The sequence below is a fragment of the Populus alba genome, chromosome 12, assembly GCF_005239225.2.
Source record: "Populus alba chromosome 12, ASM523922v2, whole genome shotgun sequence".
In the NCBI taxonomy this organism is placed as follows: domain Eukaryota; kingdom Viridiplantae; phylum Streptophyta; class Magnoliopsida; order Malpighiales; family Salicaceae; genus Populus; species Populus alba.
In genome coordinates, this window is record NC_133295.1 from 6,308,482 (window position 1) to 6,324,405 (window position 15,924).

Genomic DNA, 15,924 nt, shown 5'->3' on the forward strand with positions numbered 1-15,924 from the left:
AAGTGCACCCTCTCCAATTCTTTCAATCCCATTCTTAATTACTTCTAACTCATATTTAACTATTAGATTTAAAATATAAGCACAATACCATATATGACATTGGCGAGGGTCCCATTCGTCATGTGCCCTTTTACGGAATCCCATTCCTAGAATCAAATTTAATATTAAAGAATTGGCTTATAATTTATCATTCAACTCGAGTATAAAAATGTTATTAGTTATGCAATTTCCACTGTAATTGTTGAAAAGTTTGTATCAACATTTCAATCCATTAAAAAAACCAATCAAAACTTCAGTTAGCACTACCTTTATAGGAGAACTTGATATATAAGCAAATATAAACCAAAACACCATAATAGATATGTATACAAAATAATTACAAAAGCTAATACAATATAAACTCAAAAACATTTACATAAATATATGGTGTCCTAACTCATTTTTACCTCTATTTTTCTTAATGTATTTTAAGTTTTTAAGAAACTATCTTTCCAAAGCGATCCAACTAATTCATGATCATTTATGTTTTTGATGCTTTTACTTATCTTATTTTGTGTAGTGATTTTTCATATAAAAAAACAATAAATAGAAAAGAAAAAGAAAAGTATAAAATAAAGAGTGAAAAGGCAAGCAAGCAAGGAAAAGGGTACTCTAAAAAAACAAAGTTTTGTGAGATCAAATAAGATAATGGGGGAATTGAATAATATAATTCAAATATTAAAAAAAGGAGGGATTATATTTCATAAAGTAGAGATTAAAATAAAATTAGAAAAAAATGTAGAAATAAAGAAAGAGATAGTTTTAGAAAATCACTAATCATGGATCTCATTAAAGTCAAGAAGTAAAGAAAGAGATCATGCATAGTTCAAAAATAAAAATAAAAATAAAATCTTTGACCACAAATTTCTATAATTTAAAATCCTCATTCAAGAAGGAAAGAGGATAAAAATCTTTCAATATATTTGATTTTATTTTTCAAATTGAAAGGGTTCTCAATACTATAAATTGAAGCATAGAAAAAAAAAGGATGCACACACATTATAAATACCCTATAGACATAGACACATAGAGAGATACTAGAGAAATACACCAAAAGAAAAAGAAAAGAAAAGAAAAGAAAAGAAAACCCTAGCCTTGATCTTCCTCTTTTTATTTGCTTAAAACAGACAAGACAAGTCACCTTTCCTTCTTTCTTGTTGAAATTTGGCAACACTATTCATGACCATCACCAAATAACCAAAACCCATCTTTCATCTCTAACATGAACTCATATTTGTCAAACACCAATAATTATTAAAACTACCCAACCACCTCGACAATCCTTCTTCTCATGTTGAATGCCCATCAGCAATCCATCTAAATTAGCAAGAACCACCCAAATCAACGAGCATGTGAAGAGAGAAAGAAAATAAAGGAGAAACCAAAACCTCTCTTGGTTTGATCTCCCTCTTGGAGTAGTGGTGGACTTCATCGATCGTTGATGTATACAAGAAGACAATGAAGATGTGTGCCCGATTGATTAGTACTTAAAAGTGTATATTTATCAAGGTTTTATATCATCATTTTGCACTTAAAGTATCAATAACTCCTTAACTAAAGCATGTTTTATAATAACAAGTCTAATAATATAAAATGCCCCTAATATATGGTAAATATTCATTTTTAATGCAGGCCTATCACATAAATCAAAGAATTGATTGATGAATTCAACTACTGAAATTTGTGAAGATAAAGAGAGGGTGAAACTTAGAAAAGAGATATTGGTGCAATCCAAACTGGAACACTATTCGGTAATTGGGTCATATCTCGAGTTCTAGATGTCCAAATGACCTCAAATGTTTATACAGATTCAGTAAGACATAGACCTAAAACTTTCATGTTTTCATCAAGATCTAAGAATGCCGTTTTCAAGTCCAAATTATAGCAACAACAGAGAAGTCTGAATCTGTCCTGCAGCCCGAACACTATTCAGTGTTTGTCCCATATCTGGAGTTCTAGAAGTCCAAATAACCTCAAATTTTTACACAGATTTGTTAAGACAATTTCTTGCAACTTTCATGTTTTTAAGTGGACCCATTTCTGATGCTAGTATTTTCGTTTTATTCAGACAATAAGATAAGGATTTTCACAAAGTCAAGAGTTGGTCACCCACTCAACAATTAGTCATCAAATCAATAATTCCAAATTTTGGCCTATAAAAGGAAGCATTTGCCATGTATTTGGGGGCTTGGTTGTTCAGATCAAGTTCATGCTCTTTATTTCTCTCTTTATATTTGTTTTTGTAATTCTTAAGTTTTGCTTTCATTAATATCTTGTTTATGCTTTTCATTTCCTTTCCTTTCCTTAGTTAACTTGTATCTTATTTATGTTCTTGTTTTGTTTATTTATGTTTCTCTTCTTCATTATGTTTAGCTAAGTTTATTATGTCAAGGTGAAAAGGTAACACTAATGGTGTAAGAATAAATATGGTGTAAACTCAATATGGACCTTAATGTTTAATATTAACATGTCTTATCTTTTTATCTTACTAATTCTTATACCTTGCTTGTTAAATGGTTAATCTAGATTTGTGTTGTATAACACTTGGTACAACAAATGCTTGGCACTCTCATGGCCCAACCGTATGGTATTACCTACACCTAGGCTATGAAAGGAACTTGATTTGTTGTTAACATCAGTTAACATCATGAATTCCTGACAATATTTAAAATTTTGGTGTTATGTAAATAAGATAATTAATATGATCATGTTAATAATTTATAATGAGCTATTAATGACAAATCATCCGATTGGAACTTCCTTTGTGTGTGGTTTCCAATTGAATAATAATAGTTTATACTATACTTGTTTGAAATACCATTAGTGGATCCTCTAACCTTGACATTTGTTTTTATCATTGTTTAATCCTTACATTAATCTTTCATCTTAAAGTTCTCATTAATTTCTTCATCTTCTTCTTTTATTACTACTACTACTACTACTACTATATTATCATTATTATTATTATTATTATTATATTATTATTATTTACATTCTGTTTATATTATATAATATATCTCTTTGATCTTTTCATAAACTCAATATATAGGCTGGAAACCTGTGACCCGATCTTTTTAGATCATTCTCAGGTATAAACAACGCCACATACTAAGTATTATTAATATTATTATTACTATTACTATTACTGTTATTGTTGTTATTGTATTATTGTTATTTATAATTTTGTACAATTAACCTCTTTGTGGTTCGACCCCGGTCTTTCCTAGTTATTTATTACTTTGACACTCCTACACTTGGGAGAAGATATTAATTTTTTGGTCATGTCACCGATCCAGTAATTTATATGTCTTCTCCCATCACAACGCATGTAACCATAGTGAGTAATTCCAATCACACATCCATGTGTGGAAGTCACACATCACCACTAACTAGTCCTAATCCCAATAGTTTCCACTCAAATTCTAGTAGCTTTCGAAGATTGTTTTCAAATCCTGAATGAATATATTTATTTATTTTGAATAATTATTCATTATATTACTTATATTTGTATATAATACGATGAGTATTTGAAGTGTTGGGATCTATGCTGTTATGTAGAAATCTTAAGGATACGAAGTCACGAAGGATTTATTTTTCAAGATGGGATGAGGTTGAGAGGACATGTTGCAACATTTTTATACGAGATGTAATTGTTTGGTCTCTATTTAAATTTTATATGCACTGACTTTCTAAAATTACCTTGTGATTTTACTATTCGTATTTAATAAAAACTGTGTTTTTGAAAAACTTACCGGTAAGTACTACATCGAAAAGATGTTAACGATTACAAGAATAGTGACAAGAACCTCTTAAAGATTAGCTGAAAGCAATACTTAATAAAAGCAACACAAAGGAGAAATGGGGCAATGACAAGGCCACAATCCTCGGCAACATAACATAAAATAAGGTGTAGCCAATTCGAGCTTATAATAAAGGACAAAATGGGACATCTTAAACTATAGGGTTCAAAATAAAACAGTCGTGAAAGTACAAGGGGCAAAAACATTATCGATTCATTCATGTTTCAAATTCAATATATTCCGTCACTCTTGTTAGAACTTAGAACCCACCCTTGTCTAACGGTCTCTCCCTCCGTTTTGTCTGCTCCTCCAACATTCATTATTAGTGTAAAAATCACGCGGTCTCTCACTCCTCTTCGTCTCCTTCCTCGCTTCTCCTCTCCTCCAAATATTGAATAAATAAGATTGACGGAGAGAGGGGGGGAAGAGGAAGCAATGACGGGGAAAGGGGCGATGGATAGTGCCTTCCTCTTCTACATGAGTAAAGCGTTCTGTAGTCCTCTCGCTGTTTTTATTCAGATCCAGGTGTGTTTCTTCCTTCCTATTTTTAGATCCATCCCGCAGCGCACTGCTTCTTTTCTCACATTGCTGTCGCAACACACTGCTTCTTTTCTTTCCTTGTCGCTTGTCATTCATTTTTATAGGTTTATGAATTAGCTGGATTCGGTCTTAAAGCTTTCAATTTTAATTCATGCATAAATGAATAATAAGCTGGGTTATGGAAGTCCTGCATTTGGATTCTGGGCTCCTCTGGCTTTGCTTTCTCCATCAAACTTGGCTGGATAGCTATTTACCCTCTCTAAGTATCACTCGTCAAGAAGCAAAAAGGTTTCCCGTTTTCTTTTGTATATAAATCTTACCAGCTCTACGCCCTCTTTTCTCCTGCTGCAGGGATGTGCAATTTGCTTAATTCTGGCTCTTGGGTGGGCTTGTGCTGCCTATGTCAGGTATTGAGATCTAGCGAATTTAGTTTTGAAAATGATTTGTAATGTGTTGTTCTTTGAGACGTCACCTACATCTTCTCCTTTCTCGCAGGAATAGAGAGATCAAACGGATAAAAGATAGCATGAGAGCTGGCAACAGCTTTTCATTTCTTTGCCATGACATTACTGAACTTGAGCACTCTTATCAGACCAATCTGCCTAGAGTTACAGTAGTTATGCCTTTAAAGGGGTTTGGAGAACACAATCTGCACAATTGGAGAAGTCAAGTGAGTTGTTCACTGCCGGCTTTTTTTCTCTCTTCCCCTTGACAGAGAGGGAAGCCGTTCAACCCTTTTCTGTTTTGCTGAGGTTTTCATTGCTGATTTTTCCATTCCTTGTTTGGGTAGAGAAGAGTTGGGGTCAAATGAGTATGTGCTGTATATTTCATATTCTAGTTTGATATATGCACTGTTGTTTTCATTTTCTGCTATGAGATGATACATAGGCATCTTCATAGAGCGCTTTTTTTTTTAAAGAAAGTTATATCTCTTCCTGCTCGGTGTAATTATGCTCAAACTCTCCCTTTGATTGAGAGAAGTTATACAATGTTAAGAGAGCCATTGTTTATGACGTCGGTATTGTTAAGTGCAGGTAACATCTCTTTATGGTGGTCCGCTAGAATTCCTTTTTGTTGTGGACAGTACAGAAGACCCTGCTTACTATGCTGTTTCTAGCTTGATATCAGATTTCAAGGTATATTTGTTTTCATTGGTTTACTCCAATACTAGTACTGAGAGAAATAAACTGCACATGCAGTATATGATTTGACACCTATGTAATTGGTTCCTTAGTTCCCAATTTATTGGTCCATCTTTGAAATCCCATCAATTTAGTGGAAAATCATTAATTAATTGTGCTTTTATTCATAGTAAAATGTGATAATCTTTGTTTCTTTGTGAAATATCTGAGATAACCTCATAGAGTAAACCAAAATCATAAGTTTAGCCTCCAAGTCAACAAACAATTTGGCAAGTATCAAAGTATAAAGTATGAACTACCAGATATATAGACTTGCACAGAAATACGTAGGCTCGCATTTTATTGATGTGAAAATCAGTAAAGCTGTCACTACATTTTTGTCCCTTGCATCCTTTAAAAATATGTTGGTTCTGTAAATCACCTTGTGTACTGACTTGTAATTATTTTTCACATGAGCAGGATAGTATCGATGCTAGAATTGTTGTAGCTGGCTTATCAACGACCTGTAGTCAGAAAATTCACAACCAGTTGGTATGTAACATGTTTAGCATTTTTTTAATGGTTTTTGGCAATACCCTTAATACTGATTACCTGTTCCTTAATTTATATATGAATTCTAATTTTTTTATGAAGTAGGAGTCCGATGCTTAGACTAGTTGCCAAAAAGGTCTGTCATCACATGATGTTTTTACAAATTGTATTTAGAAAACCAGGATATTGCAAGTTTATACAAAAGTTGATCCATTCTATACTTCGCATAAATTCTCTTCATTGGTCTCCTCTAGAACCACACTTTTGGTTAGAGTTTCACAAGTGCATTATTCTGCTGTTGTCAAGATTGGTGTGGAGCAAATGCACAAAGACAGTAGGTATGTATTGTTTTTGGATGATGATGCTAGGCTGCACCCTGGTTCAATTGGTGCCCTAACTGCCGAGATGGAAAAAAATCCTGAGGTATGGGTCTTTGTTATGGTTGTAATGATGTAAACTATATTCATTTTATAATCTTAAGTTCTGTGCAATGGAATGCAGATATTTATTCAAACTGGATATCCTCTTGATCTACCTTCTGGGAGCTTAGGAAGTTACTGCATCTATGAATATCACATGGTACAGCACCTTAATGACCTTTCCATATTTTTCCTCTTTCATTCTCTGAGCTTAATGACATTAATGCATCCAAAACTATTTATTTCATTATGGTATTTCAAGTGAAGTTGCGGCTTCATTCCAGTCTTGCAGTTTTTTCTTAACCACTAAATGCTAGCAAGTTAACTTGTGGCATTATTTACTTCAACTTGGTGAAGCGAGGGACACGTGATTGCTGACCCCAGTCACAGCATCATTTTTGTTTTATTTGGAGGGTTGGGGGGGGGGGGGATGCAAGTAACTGGAATTTAATTTTCTTTGGTGGCCACGGACGTGAATTTCTTTCTTGTAAACTACTGGAGTGTGTGGAACTCTGAATTTGTAGGCTGATGCTGTTATGACTTTATATTGCTACCTTGCTTTTGATATTAGAGGAACTTTCTTGGTTTTCATGGAGTTAATATGGTCACAACTTGTTCACATCTCGAATATTTTCTGTCACAGCCTTGTTCGATGGGGTTTGCCACTGGTGGAAAAACATTCTTTCTATGGGGTGGTTGCATGATGGCAAGTGGCTTCTACTACCTTCTCAAGACTCTGTACAGAAGATTGAATGCATTTTGATTAGTCTAGATTTTTCTTTTCAGATGCATGCTGATGATTTTAGGTATGACCGCTGTGGTGTGGTATCTGGTCTTCGAGATGGTGGATATTCAGATGATATGACTCTTGCAGCTTTAGCAGGTAATGAACTATTTTTCTTTGAAGACAGTTGTTTTGGACTTAAAATCAGCTTCTCTCAGTCTCCACTTCAAAACTTTATCCTATCATATGGTATCAACTTTCTGATTGCTACTTTATGATTTTTCCTTAGGGGCTCATAAGAGGCTCATTACATCTCCTCCTGTTGCTGTTTTTCCTCACCCCCTTTCTAGTGATCTTAGCTTTTCAAGGTTTGTGATATTCGCTAGTTCAGGCTTAAATGTACTATATTTCATTTAGTGTTGACTTGCTGACTTTGTGTAGGTACTGGAATTACTTGAGGAAGCAAACATTTGTTTTAGAATCATATACATCTAAGGTTAACTGGATAATGAACCGTGCATTATTTTCTTCTCACTGCTATTTATCATGGGGATTCGTAGTGCCATACTTGATGGCCATGACCCATGTTGCAGCGGCACTACAAATCTATATCCAAGGACATGCACGTGAGGAAACTACATTTGTTTCTAATGGTGAGCACGTCAACTTTTCCTTCTCTCCCCTTTTCTTTTCATGTGATGTGGGGGGGGGCATAGGTTGGAATCTTCCAAGGTATGCCTTGTAGACCTTATGGTGGATTATTAGCATTTGGTAATGCATTAGCAAAGATTGAAAGATGATGGTGACATATGCTTTTTTACCGTATAGGCAATGCATCTCCATGCATTTAATTTTATTACAACCATATTTATTCTATATTGGAATAATTACTGTACAAAACCATTAAAAACACCCATAAAGTCTAGCTCAGATATAACAGTGCCATGGGTTAGGTTTCTGGCTTTTGAAACCAGGGTACTAAACAACGTTGGCACCTTTTTCCTTTGTCTACGGATCCGATAATTAAGCATTTTCATCTTTCCTTTGACATGCATAGGTTGCAATTTGTCCTGGAAAAAAGTATATAATACTAGGAATAAGAAGCTAGAGCTAGATCCCATTGTTACGTTAGAGCATTGACATGGTTCTTACACAATAAATTTGCAGTTTTACAGCTAAGAAAAATGCTTTTTCCCAGGGTTGTTGCTAGTCAGCTGCCTAGCTGCATGCACCTTTATAGAACTTTTTTCAATGTGGAACTTGACGAGGATAGAAGTTCAACTATGCAACATGCTTTCTCCTGAGGCACCCCGACTCTCCCTTGCTACTTATAACTGGGTCCTAGTAAGTACTTCTAGTTTATTTTTTGCACAATTGCAGTCTTGGTAAAATTCTTTGTGGACATGATATTAATGGTTCAAAAAATTGGTATTGCCTAGCATAAATGGGCCCTTTCTATGAACAATTGTTAGCAGTGACTATATTTCTAAAGAAAACCATTGCACTAAATTTGTATCAAAGATTCACTAATTAAACATAGAAGGCTAATAACTAATTAGGCTAATTATATTTCTAAGTACTGTACTTGGGCCGATCTGACAGTTACTTGTTATTAAGCAAAATGATTTGTCTTGGGCAGGTATTTATTGCAATGCTTGTGGATAACTTCTTATATCCAATATCTGCATTCCGTTCCCATTTTTCTCAGTCTATCAATTGGTCTGGTATCCGGTACCACTTGAAGGATGGAAAGATAAGCAAGGTATGCCCACAAAGATTTTTTTTGTTTAAAAAAAAGAACAAAAAATTAGAAAGTGTAATCTTTTCCCATTTTAAGTTGCAGCAATTGCGTTTGAGCAGCTCAGGTTTTGAATTTTAACGAGTTAGATGCCCCTTTTTATTAGTTTGTATACTGGCGGGCGTGGTCTTTTTAAATGGCAGGGAGTCCAAAATGAAAGATTCCCTTCACTTTCCATAGGTCAAGTCGTTCATGCTCCTTTTTTTAGATGAAGTTAAATTGTTATAATTTTTGAAGCTTTTGAGGTGCCATAGAAATGGTTTATTTTAGTTCTGTTTTTATACACCAATGCTTGGGGTTGTGTTATGAGATTTATCATGGTTAGAAAAGGTACAAGATTGAGCAACGAAGAGAAACTGTGTTGTTGGCACTCTCTCAGCAGCTGTTCCTTTTAAATTCTGCAGATTGAAAGAAGTACGGGCCCCAAATACACAGACCTGGCGTGGAAAAAATTATATGGGAAGAAGGGAGCTCTTCCCAAAACATCATTTCTTGGTGCTTTGCTTAGAAGTTTGGAACAGTGGCGACAACCTAAGAAATTTGATGGCTAGAGTTCAGGAGTATCTTGTGAATTCCTTGCCCGCCTTTCAAGATCTGGTGGGTAGTTAAGATCTGTGAAACAAATATTTTTGGTGGATGAAATTGTACTCTTAGATAGGTTGGATTAGTCCATGATTGATTGATTTTAGTAATTTAGGAATTCAGTCTCATTTTTTGATTCCTCCATTCAATCAAATTTGATTCTTCATCTCCCCTCAGTCTGGGTTGATTTTGTAACATGCACGCATTTGTTTTGCCCTAAGATGACATTTATTTGTATTCGCTGCTGTTTGCAGAACTCATAGTTGTTGTTTTTCCCAAGTCTAAATTCAAATTGCTGCCAGAAACCAGTTTCATTAGATACGGACTGGCAACAACTTGCAAGGGAAGGCATGATACATGGATGCATGATCTGAGCATTGCATAACAAAAATGGTGCATCAGCAAAGGCAGCAGTGAGGTGAAGTAGAAGCCAAGCAAGGTTTTCATTTTAATGTTAAACATCATTTGAATTTCTATGGATTTATACCCTAATTTTATAAAGTTAAAAAATCTTTAAAAGTGAGATGGTGCGCACGATATGGGTTTACAGCTTGTTTGGGAATGCAAGGTTTTTTTTTTAGGCTAAAAATTATTATTATTATTTTTTAATATTTTTAGATAGTTTTGATATGATGATTTTAAAAATAATTTCTTTAAAATAAAATAAAAATTATTATTTTAATGCATTTCTAAATAAAAAATACTTTAAACTACAACTGCTATCATAATCCCAAACAAGCTTTTAGTCTAAGAGAATCAACACCGTTAGGCCTCTTTGTTTTAGTGTCTTCCCTGGAGAGTAAATAGATACATGGAAAGCCGCAAGTGATTGGAAACTTGTTTGATGATTATGATGTTCGTTCATGCTAATGACCTTGCAATTTAAGATCTCAAGATTTATGCTATCAAGTTATATAGTTGAATGGATAAATCTACAACTACTTGTGGTATGATTGGAATGAAAATGTTACCAACAATTGAAGAATCCAGTGAGAAACTAGTTCTTTAACAATAATTGATGAAATCAAGTAACAAGAATATAACAAAAAGAAGAAGAAAAAGAAAGGAATAGTGGAATGGCATGCCTTATACATATGTTCCTTAACAACACTAAAAACAAGAAAGTTAAATGGTGTGTTTGGTGTCTCAACGGATTCTAACAACGGTTATAATTTTAAATTGCCACAGCCTCATCATCTCTTGTTCTTTGTCTCCCGCCATACTTTGTTAGGAAAACCAGGAACAAATAATCGGATCAATTTAGCAGAATATAATTCACAAGTCCCAATCATTTTCTCTCTTTGTACAATCAAAAACAAAATCAAACAATGAACAAAATAATACAAACAATCACACAAATCAATACCAAGATTTTTACATGGAAAATCCAATGCGGGAAAAACCACGGGACCATAGTCCACCTAAAAACTTCTACTATCAACAAATAATGGGCTCACAACCATTCTTTCTCATATTTAACTAGGGCTATAATATACATATCATTAATAACAATCTATTCTTGAAATACAACAAGATTAAAAAGAGAAGTGTTTGAGAAAAACTTACAATACTGACAGCCCTGTTTTCTATCAAAACAGCTAGCTTCCACACAACCAATCTTCGATCCAACCATTCAGAACGAAGAGTAACGTGTCTAGAAGCTTCTATCCAAATTTCAGCCCAATCCAACAGATAACGAGTTGGAAAACGAAGAATGAAGATAGACAGTGTAGCTGCCTCAACTTCCTTTCTTTCTCTCAATTTTCTCTTCTCTCTTTTATTTAAACAATGCAACTCTTCTACAGTAGCAGACACATTTAAATCAGACAGGCAACCAACTACCTCTCTTCTTTATTAATGTGGTGCTCCAACCATCACATAGTGTGGGACCACACACAATAATTTTCCCCTTTACACACCATGTGAGGAATTCTCCATATTGGTGATCAACACGTAAGCTTCAATTTAGGAGGCTCAAACAAGCTTGCTTCCCTTCTGCAAAACTCAAACTTCTCTCTCAGTAGAGGTTTGGTCATCATGTTTGACACGTTATCGGTATGGATCTTCTCAACAACAAATGACTTCATCTTCATAGCATCTCAAATCCATTGATATCTAACCTCAATGTGCTTTAACCGAGAGTGAAAAGTAGGATGCTTACTGAGATGGATTGCACTTTGACTATCATAGTGCAACACAAAGTTCTCTTGAACTAGGCCAAGTTCATGTAAAAACTTCTTCATCCATACCAACTGTTTGCCCCCTTCAATAAGAGCAATATATTCAGCCTCTGTAGTGGATAATGTAACACATTTTTGCAACCTTGATTGCCATGAGATTGCTCCCCTTGCAAACTTCATCAAGTATCCTGATGTGGACTTTCTAGAATCAACATCACTAGCCATATCTGCATCTGTGTATCCATCCAACACATGTTTAGTATTACCAAAATATAAGCTGAAACTAGAAGTACCTTTGAGATACCTGAGTATCCATTTCACTGCTGACCAATATTCTTTACCAGGATTAGAGAGGAACTGACTAACCATACCAACTGCATGAGCTATATCCAGCCTTATGCAAACCATGGCATACATCAAATTACCAACTGTGGATGTATAAGGAACCTTTTCATCTCATCTCTTTTACCATCACTTGAAAGACACTACTTAGAACTTAGTTTAAAGTGGCCTATAAATGGAGAACAAACAGGTTTAAAGTTGTTCATGTTGAATCTCTCAAGTACCTTTTGAACATATCTCTCTTGAGATAGCCACAGTTTCTCCTTCCTATCACATGTGATCTTCATGCCAAGAATCTGTTTTGCCGGTCCTAAGTCTTTCATTGCAAAAGACTTGCTTAATTCTTCCTTTAAAATTTAAATCTTCTTAGCATCATGACCAACAATCAACATATCATCCATATACAACAGGAGAATAATAAAGTTTCCATCTGGAAACCTTTTCATAAATACACAGTGATCAGAAATGGTCCTGTCATAACTATGATCCACCATGAAAGAATCAAACTTCTTGTACCACTGTCTTGGAGCTTGCTTTAACCCATATAAACTCCTTTTCAACTTGCAAACTAACTGCTCTTTACCTTTTGCTTCAAACCCTTTAGGTTGTTCCATGTAAATCTCTTCATCTAAATCACCATGGAGAAAGGCAGTTTTCACATCAAGTTACTCAACTTTAAGATTCAAACTAGCAACTAAACCAAGCATAACTCGAATTGAAGATATCTTGACCATTAGTGAAAAAATTTCTTCAAAATCAATACCCTTCTTCTGACCGAAACCTTTCACAACCAATATTGCCTTGTACTTTGGCTACGAGCAATGTTCGTCAATTTTAAACCTGAACACCCATTTGTTCTTGAGTGCTCTCTTAGCTTTAAGAAGCTTTACTAACTCAAAGGTATGGTTTTCATGCAAGGATTTCATCTCTTCTTGCATTGCTTTCAACCACTCATTTTTCTTCTCATGTGACATAGCTTCATTAAATCATTCTGGCTCTCCCTCGTCAGTAAGGAGCACATACTCATGATGGGAGTATTTGGTGGAAGGTTGGCGAGGTCTAGTTGACCTTCTCAATTATAGCTCATCTGGAGCTTCTTGCATAACCTGTTCATAAATAACATCAATATCATCATTAGCTGATTCAAGATCACCAACTAATGGCTCATTAAGAAAACCACCATTATCATCATTTTGCAAATCTCCCTCATGATTAGTAGGCATCAAAGGTAACTGTGGAGTAGGTCTTGGATTTGAATTAGATGGAATAAAAGTAGTAGACTCTTTTTTCTCATTCTGTTCAAAGTCTTCAATGGTTTGATCTTCAAAGAAGATAACATCTCTGCTTCTAACAATTTTCTTCTCCTTTGGATCCCATAACCTATAGCCAAACTCATCATCTTTAGAGCCCAAGAAAATACACTGCTTTGTCTTGCTGTTAAGCTTAGACCTTTCATCCCTAGGAATATGTATGAATGCTCTGTATCCAAACACTATCAAGTGCGCATAAGAGACATCCTTTCCTTTCCAAACTCTATTTAGAACATCAAAATCAAAAGGAATTGATGGAGAAAGGTTGATCATGACAACTGCAGTCTTCATTGCCTCACCCCAAAAGGACTTAGGCAACTTTGCATGAGAGAGCATACATCTAATTTTTTCAACAATGGTTTTATTCATTCTCTCAACCACTCCATTCTGCTGTGGAGTCTTAGGAATTGTCTTCTCCAATTTGATACCATGTTCCCTGCAATACTTTTCAAAAGGACCCCTGTATTCACCACCATTATCAGATCGAATACATTTTAGCTTTCTACCAGTTTCTCTTTCAACTCTGGCATGGAAATCCTTAAAGACATCAAGCACCTGATCTTTGAATTTCAAACAAGTGGCCTAAATTTTCCTGGAATGATCATCAATAAAACTAACAAAGTACAATGCACCTCCAAGAAATATCAATATAGAGCAAACATCAGTATGAACTAGATCAATAATATGTGATCTTCTATGCGAAGGTGATTTTTGAAATGCAACTCTATGTTGTTTACCAACTAAATAATGAGTACATGTGTTTAAGTTCATACCTTTTAATGGAAGGTAGTTCTTCTTGGCAAGGATGCTAAGGCCTTTCTCACTTAAATGTTCAAGCTGTTTATGCCATAAATCAGTAGAGCAATCTTTAATTGCATTCACTTACCCTTTGATCACCTTGGCTTGTGACATGTAGAGACCCATCTTCTTCCTTTTAGCAACAATTAAAGAATTTCTAGAGAGCTTCCATTTACCATCTCCAAAGTAATTGTGATAGCCTTCTTCATCAAGAGTACCTGTAGAGATCAAGTGTAAGCACATATCAGGCACATGCCTAACATTTTTGAGTAGCAACTTGCACCCAGTATTGGTTTCCAACCAAATATCTCCAATGCCCACAACATTAGCCATCCCTTGATTTCCCATCCTAACTTGACCAAAGTCATCAGCAATGTAGGATATGTAGAAATCATGTCGGGGTGTAACATGGTAAGAAGCTGCTGAATCTATAACCCAGGTGGATCCTGACATGCAAGATTAACATAATCATCATCACAAACAATAGCAACATTACCATCAAATACAACAACAGCAGTATCATTCTCTTCATTCTTGTCTTAATCTTTACCCTTTTTATCTTTTTTATACTATCTACAATCATTTTGAATATATTCAGGCTTGTCACAATAATAACACTTATAACCCTTTCTTGACTGAGATCTTCCTCTTGGCTTCCATTTGCCTTTTCTATTGCTGGATTCTCTATCTTGCTTGCCATGAGAGAACTTGCTTTGACTTCTCCCTTGACTTTCTGTAACAAGTGCATGCGACTTGGAAGTGCTTGTCCTTTTCCTCCTCTTCTCTTTGTTGAGGATACAATCCTTCAATATTTTCAAAGTGGTCTTTCCATTCGGAGTAGAATTGCTAAGTGACACCACTAAAGTCTCCTAACTATCCGGCAATGAACTCAATAGGATTAGTGCTTGCATTTCATTGGCTAACTCAAGATTCATTAATGATAGCTGATTCAAGAACCCTTGGAATACATTTATATGCACCGAAGCATCTTCACCATCTCTATACTTCAAATTCACAAGGTCTCTAATTACAAAAACCTTGTTTTATGCACTCTTCTTAGCAAAAGGTTTCTTCCAACATCTTCCAAACTGTATAGCAGTCATGTTCTTGAGAAATATGATTAATGGACTTATAAGATACCCATTTTCTAACATTAGCGGTGGCCTTTCTATTAAGCTCATTCCATTTTGCATCATCTATTTCATTAGGCTTTATTTCTTTACATTCAATCAGCAAAGCCAAATCATTGCAATATAAGTGATCCTCCATCATTCTTTTTTATAGAAAATAATTGGAGGAAGTGAGCTTTATCATGCCCGAATCTTCCTTTTCTATTTTAACTGCATAAGAAATTCAATTTACACAACCAGTGCTCTGATACCACTTTGTTGGGAAAACCAGGAACAAATAACCGGATCAATTCAGCGGAATACAATTCACAAGTCCCAATCCTTTTCCCTCTTTGTGCAATCAAAAACAAAATCAAACAATGAACAAGATAATGCAAACAATCACACAAATCAACACCAAGATTTTTACATGGAAAACCCGATGCGGGAAAAACCACAGGACCGTATTCCACCTAAAAACTTCCACTATCAACAAATAATGGGTTCACAGCTGTTCTTCCTTAGATTTAATTAAGGGCTACAACATGCATATCATTAAGAACAATCTATTCTTGAAATATAACAAGATTAAAGAGAGAAGTGTTTGAGA

At 34.9% G+C, this 15,924-nt stretch overlaps 1 protein-coding gene across 2 annotated transcripts; it reads left to right on the forward strand.

Moving 5' to 3' along the window:
- Window positions 1-4,087: 4,087 nt before the first annotated feature.
- LOC118030224 (uncharacterized) lies at window positions 4,088-10,163 on the forward strand. 2 transcript variants are annotated; one of them, XM_035034245.2, is made up of 15 exons: window positions 4,088-4,364; window positions 4,731-4,786; window positions 4,875-5,049; window positions 5,414-5,515; window positions 5,981-6,052; window positions 6,359-6,475; window positions 6,554-6,631; window positions 7,115-7,177; window positions 7,258-7,354; window positions 7,485-7,563; window positions 7,637-7,848; window positions 8,394-8,539; window positions 8,835-8,957; window positions 9,398-9,590; window positions 9,830-10,163. In XM_035034245.2, exons 1-14 carry the CDS (start codon window positions 4,275-4,277, stop codon window positions 9,542-9,544), a joined length of 1,557 nt encoding a protein of 518 aa, XP_034890136.1. In that variant the 5' UTR covers window positions 4,088-4,274; the 3' UTR covers window positions 9,545-9,590; window positions 9,830-10,163. The 2 variants fall into 2 exon arrangements, with proteins under 2 accessions (XP_034890136.1, XP_034890135.1); XM_035034244.2 differs by lacking the exon at window positions 9,830-10,163 and having other exon boundaries at window positions 9,398-9,812.
- Window positions 10,164-15,924: the final 5,761 nt, after the last annotated feature.

Bases quoted from the DNA above. Each gene is read 5' to 3' on its own strand.
- LOC118030224 (XM_035034245.2), top strand. From the start codon at position 4,275: ATGACGGGGAAAGGGGCGATGGATAGTGCCTTCCTCTTCTACATGAGT. The intron at 7,355-7,484 runs GTAATGAACTAT...ATTTTTCCTTAG, and splicing joins GACTCTTGCAGCTTTAGCAG to GGGCTCATAAGAGGCTCATT. The intron at 8,958-9,397 runs GTATGCCCACAA...TAAATTCTGCAG, and splicing joins AGGATGGAAAGATAAGCAAG to ATTGAAAGAAGTACGGGCCC.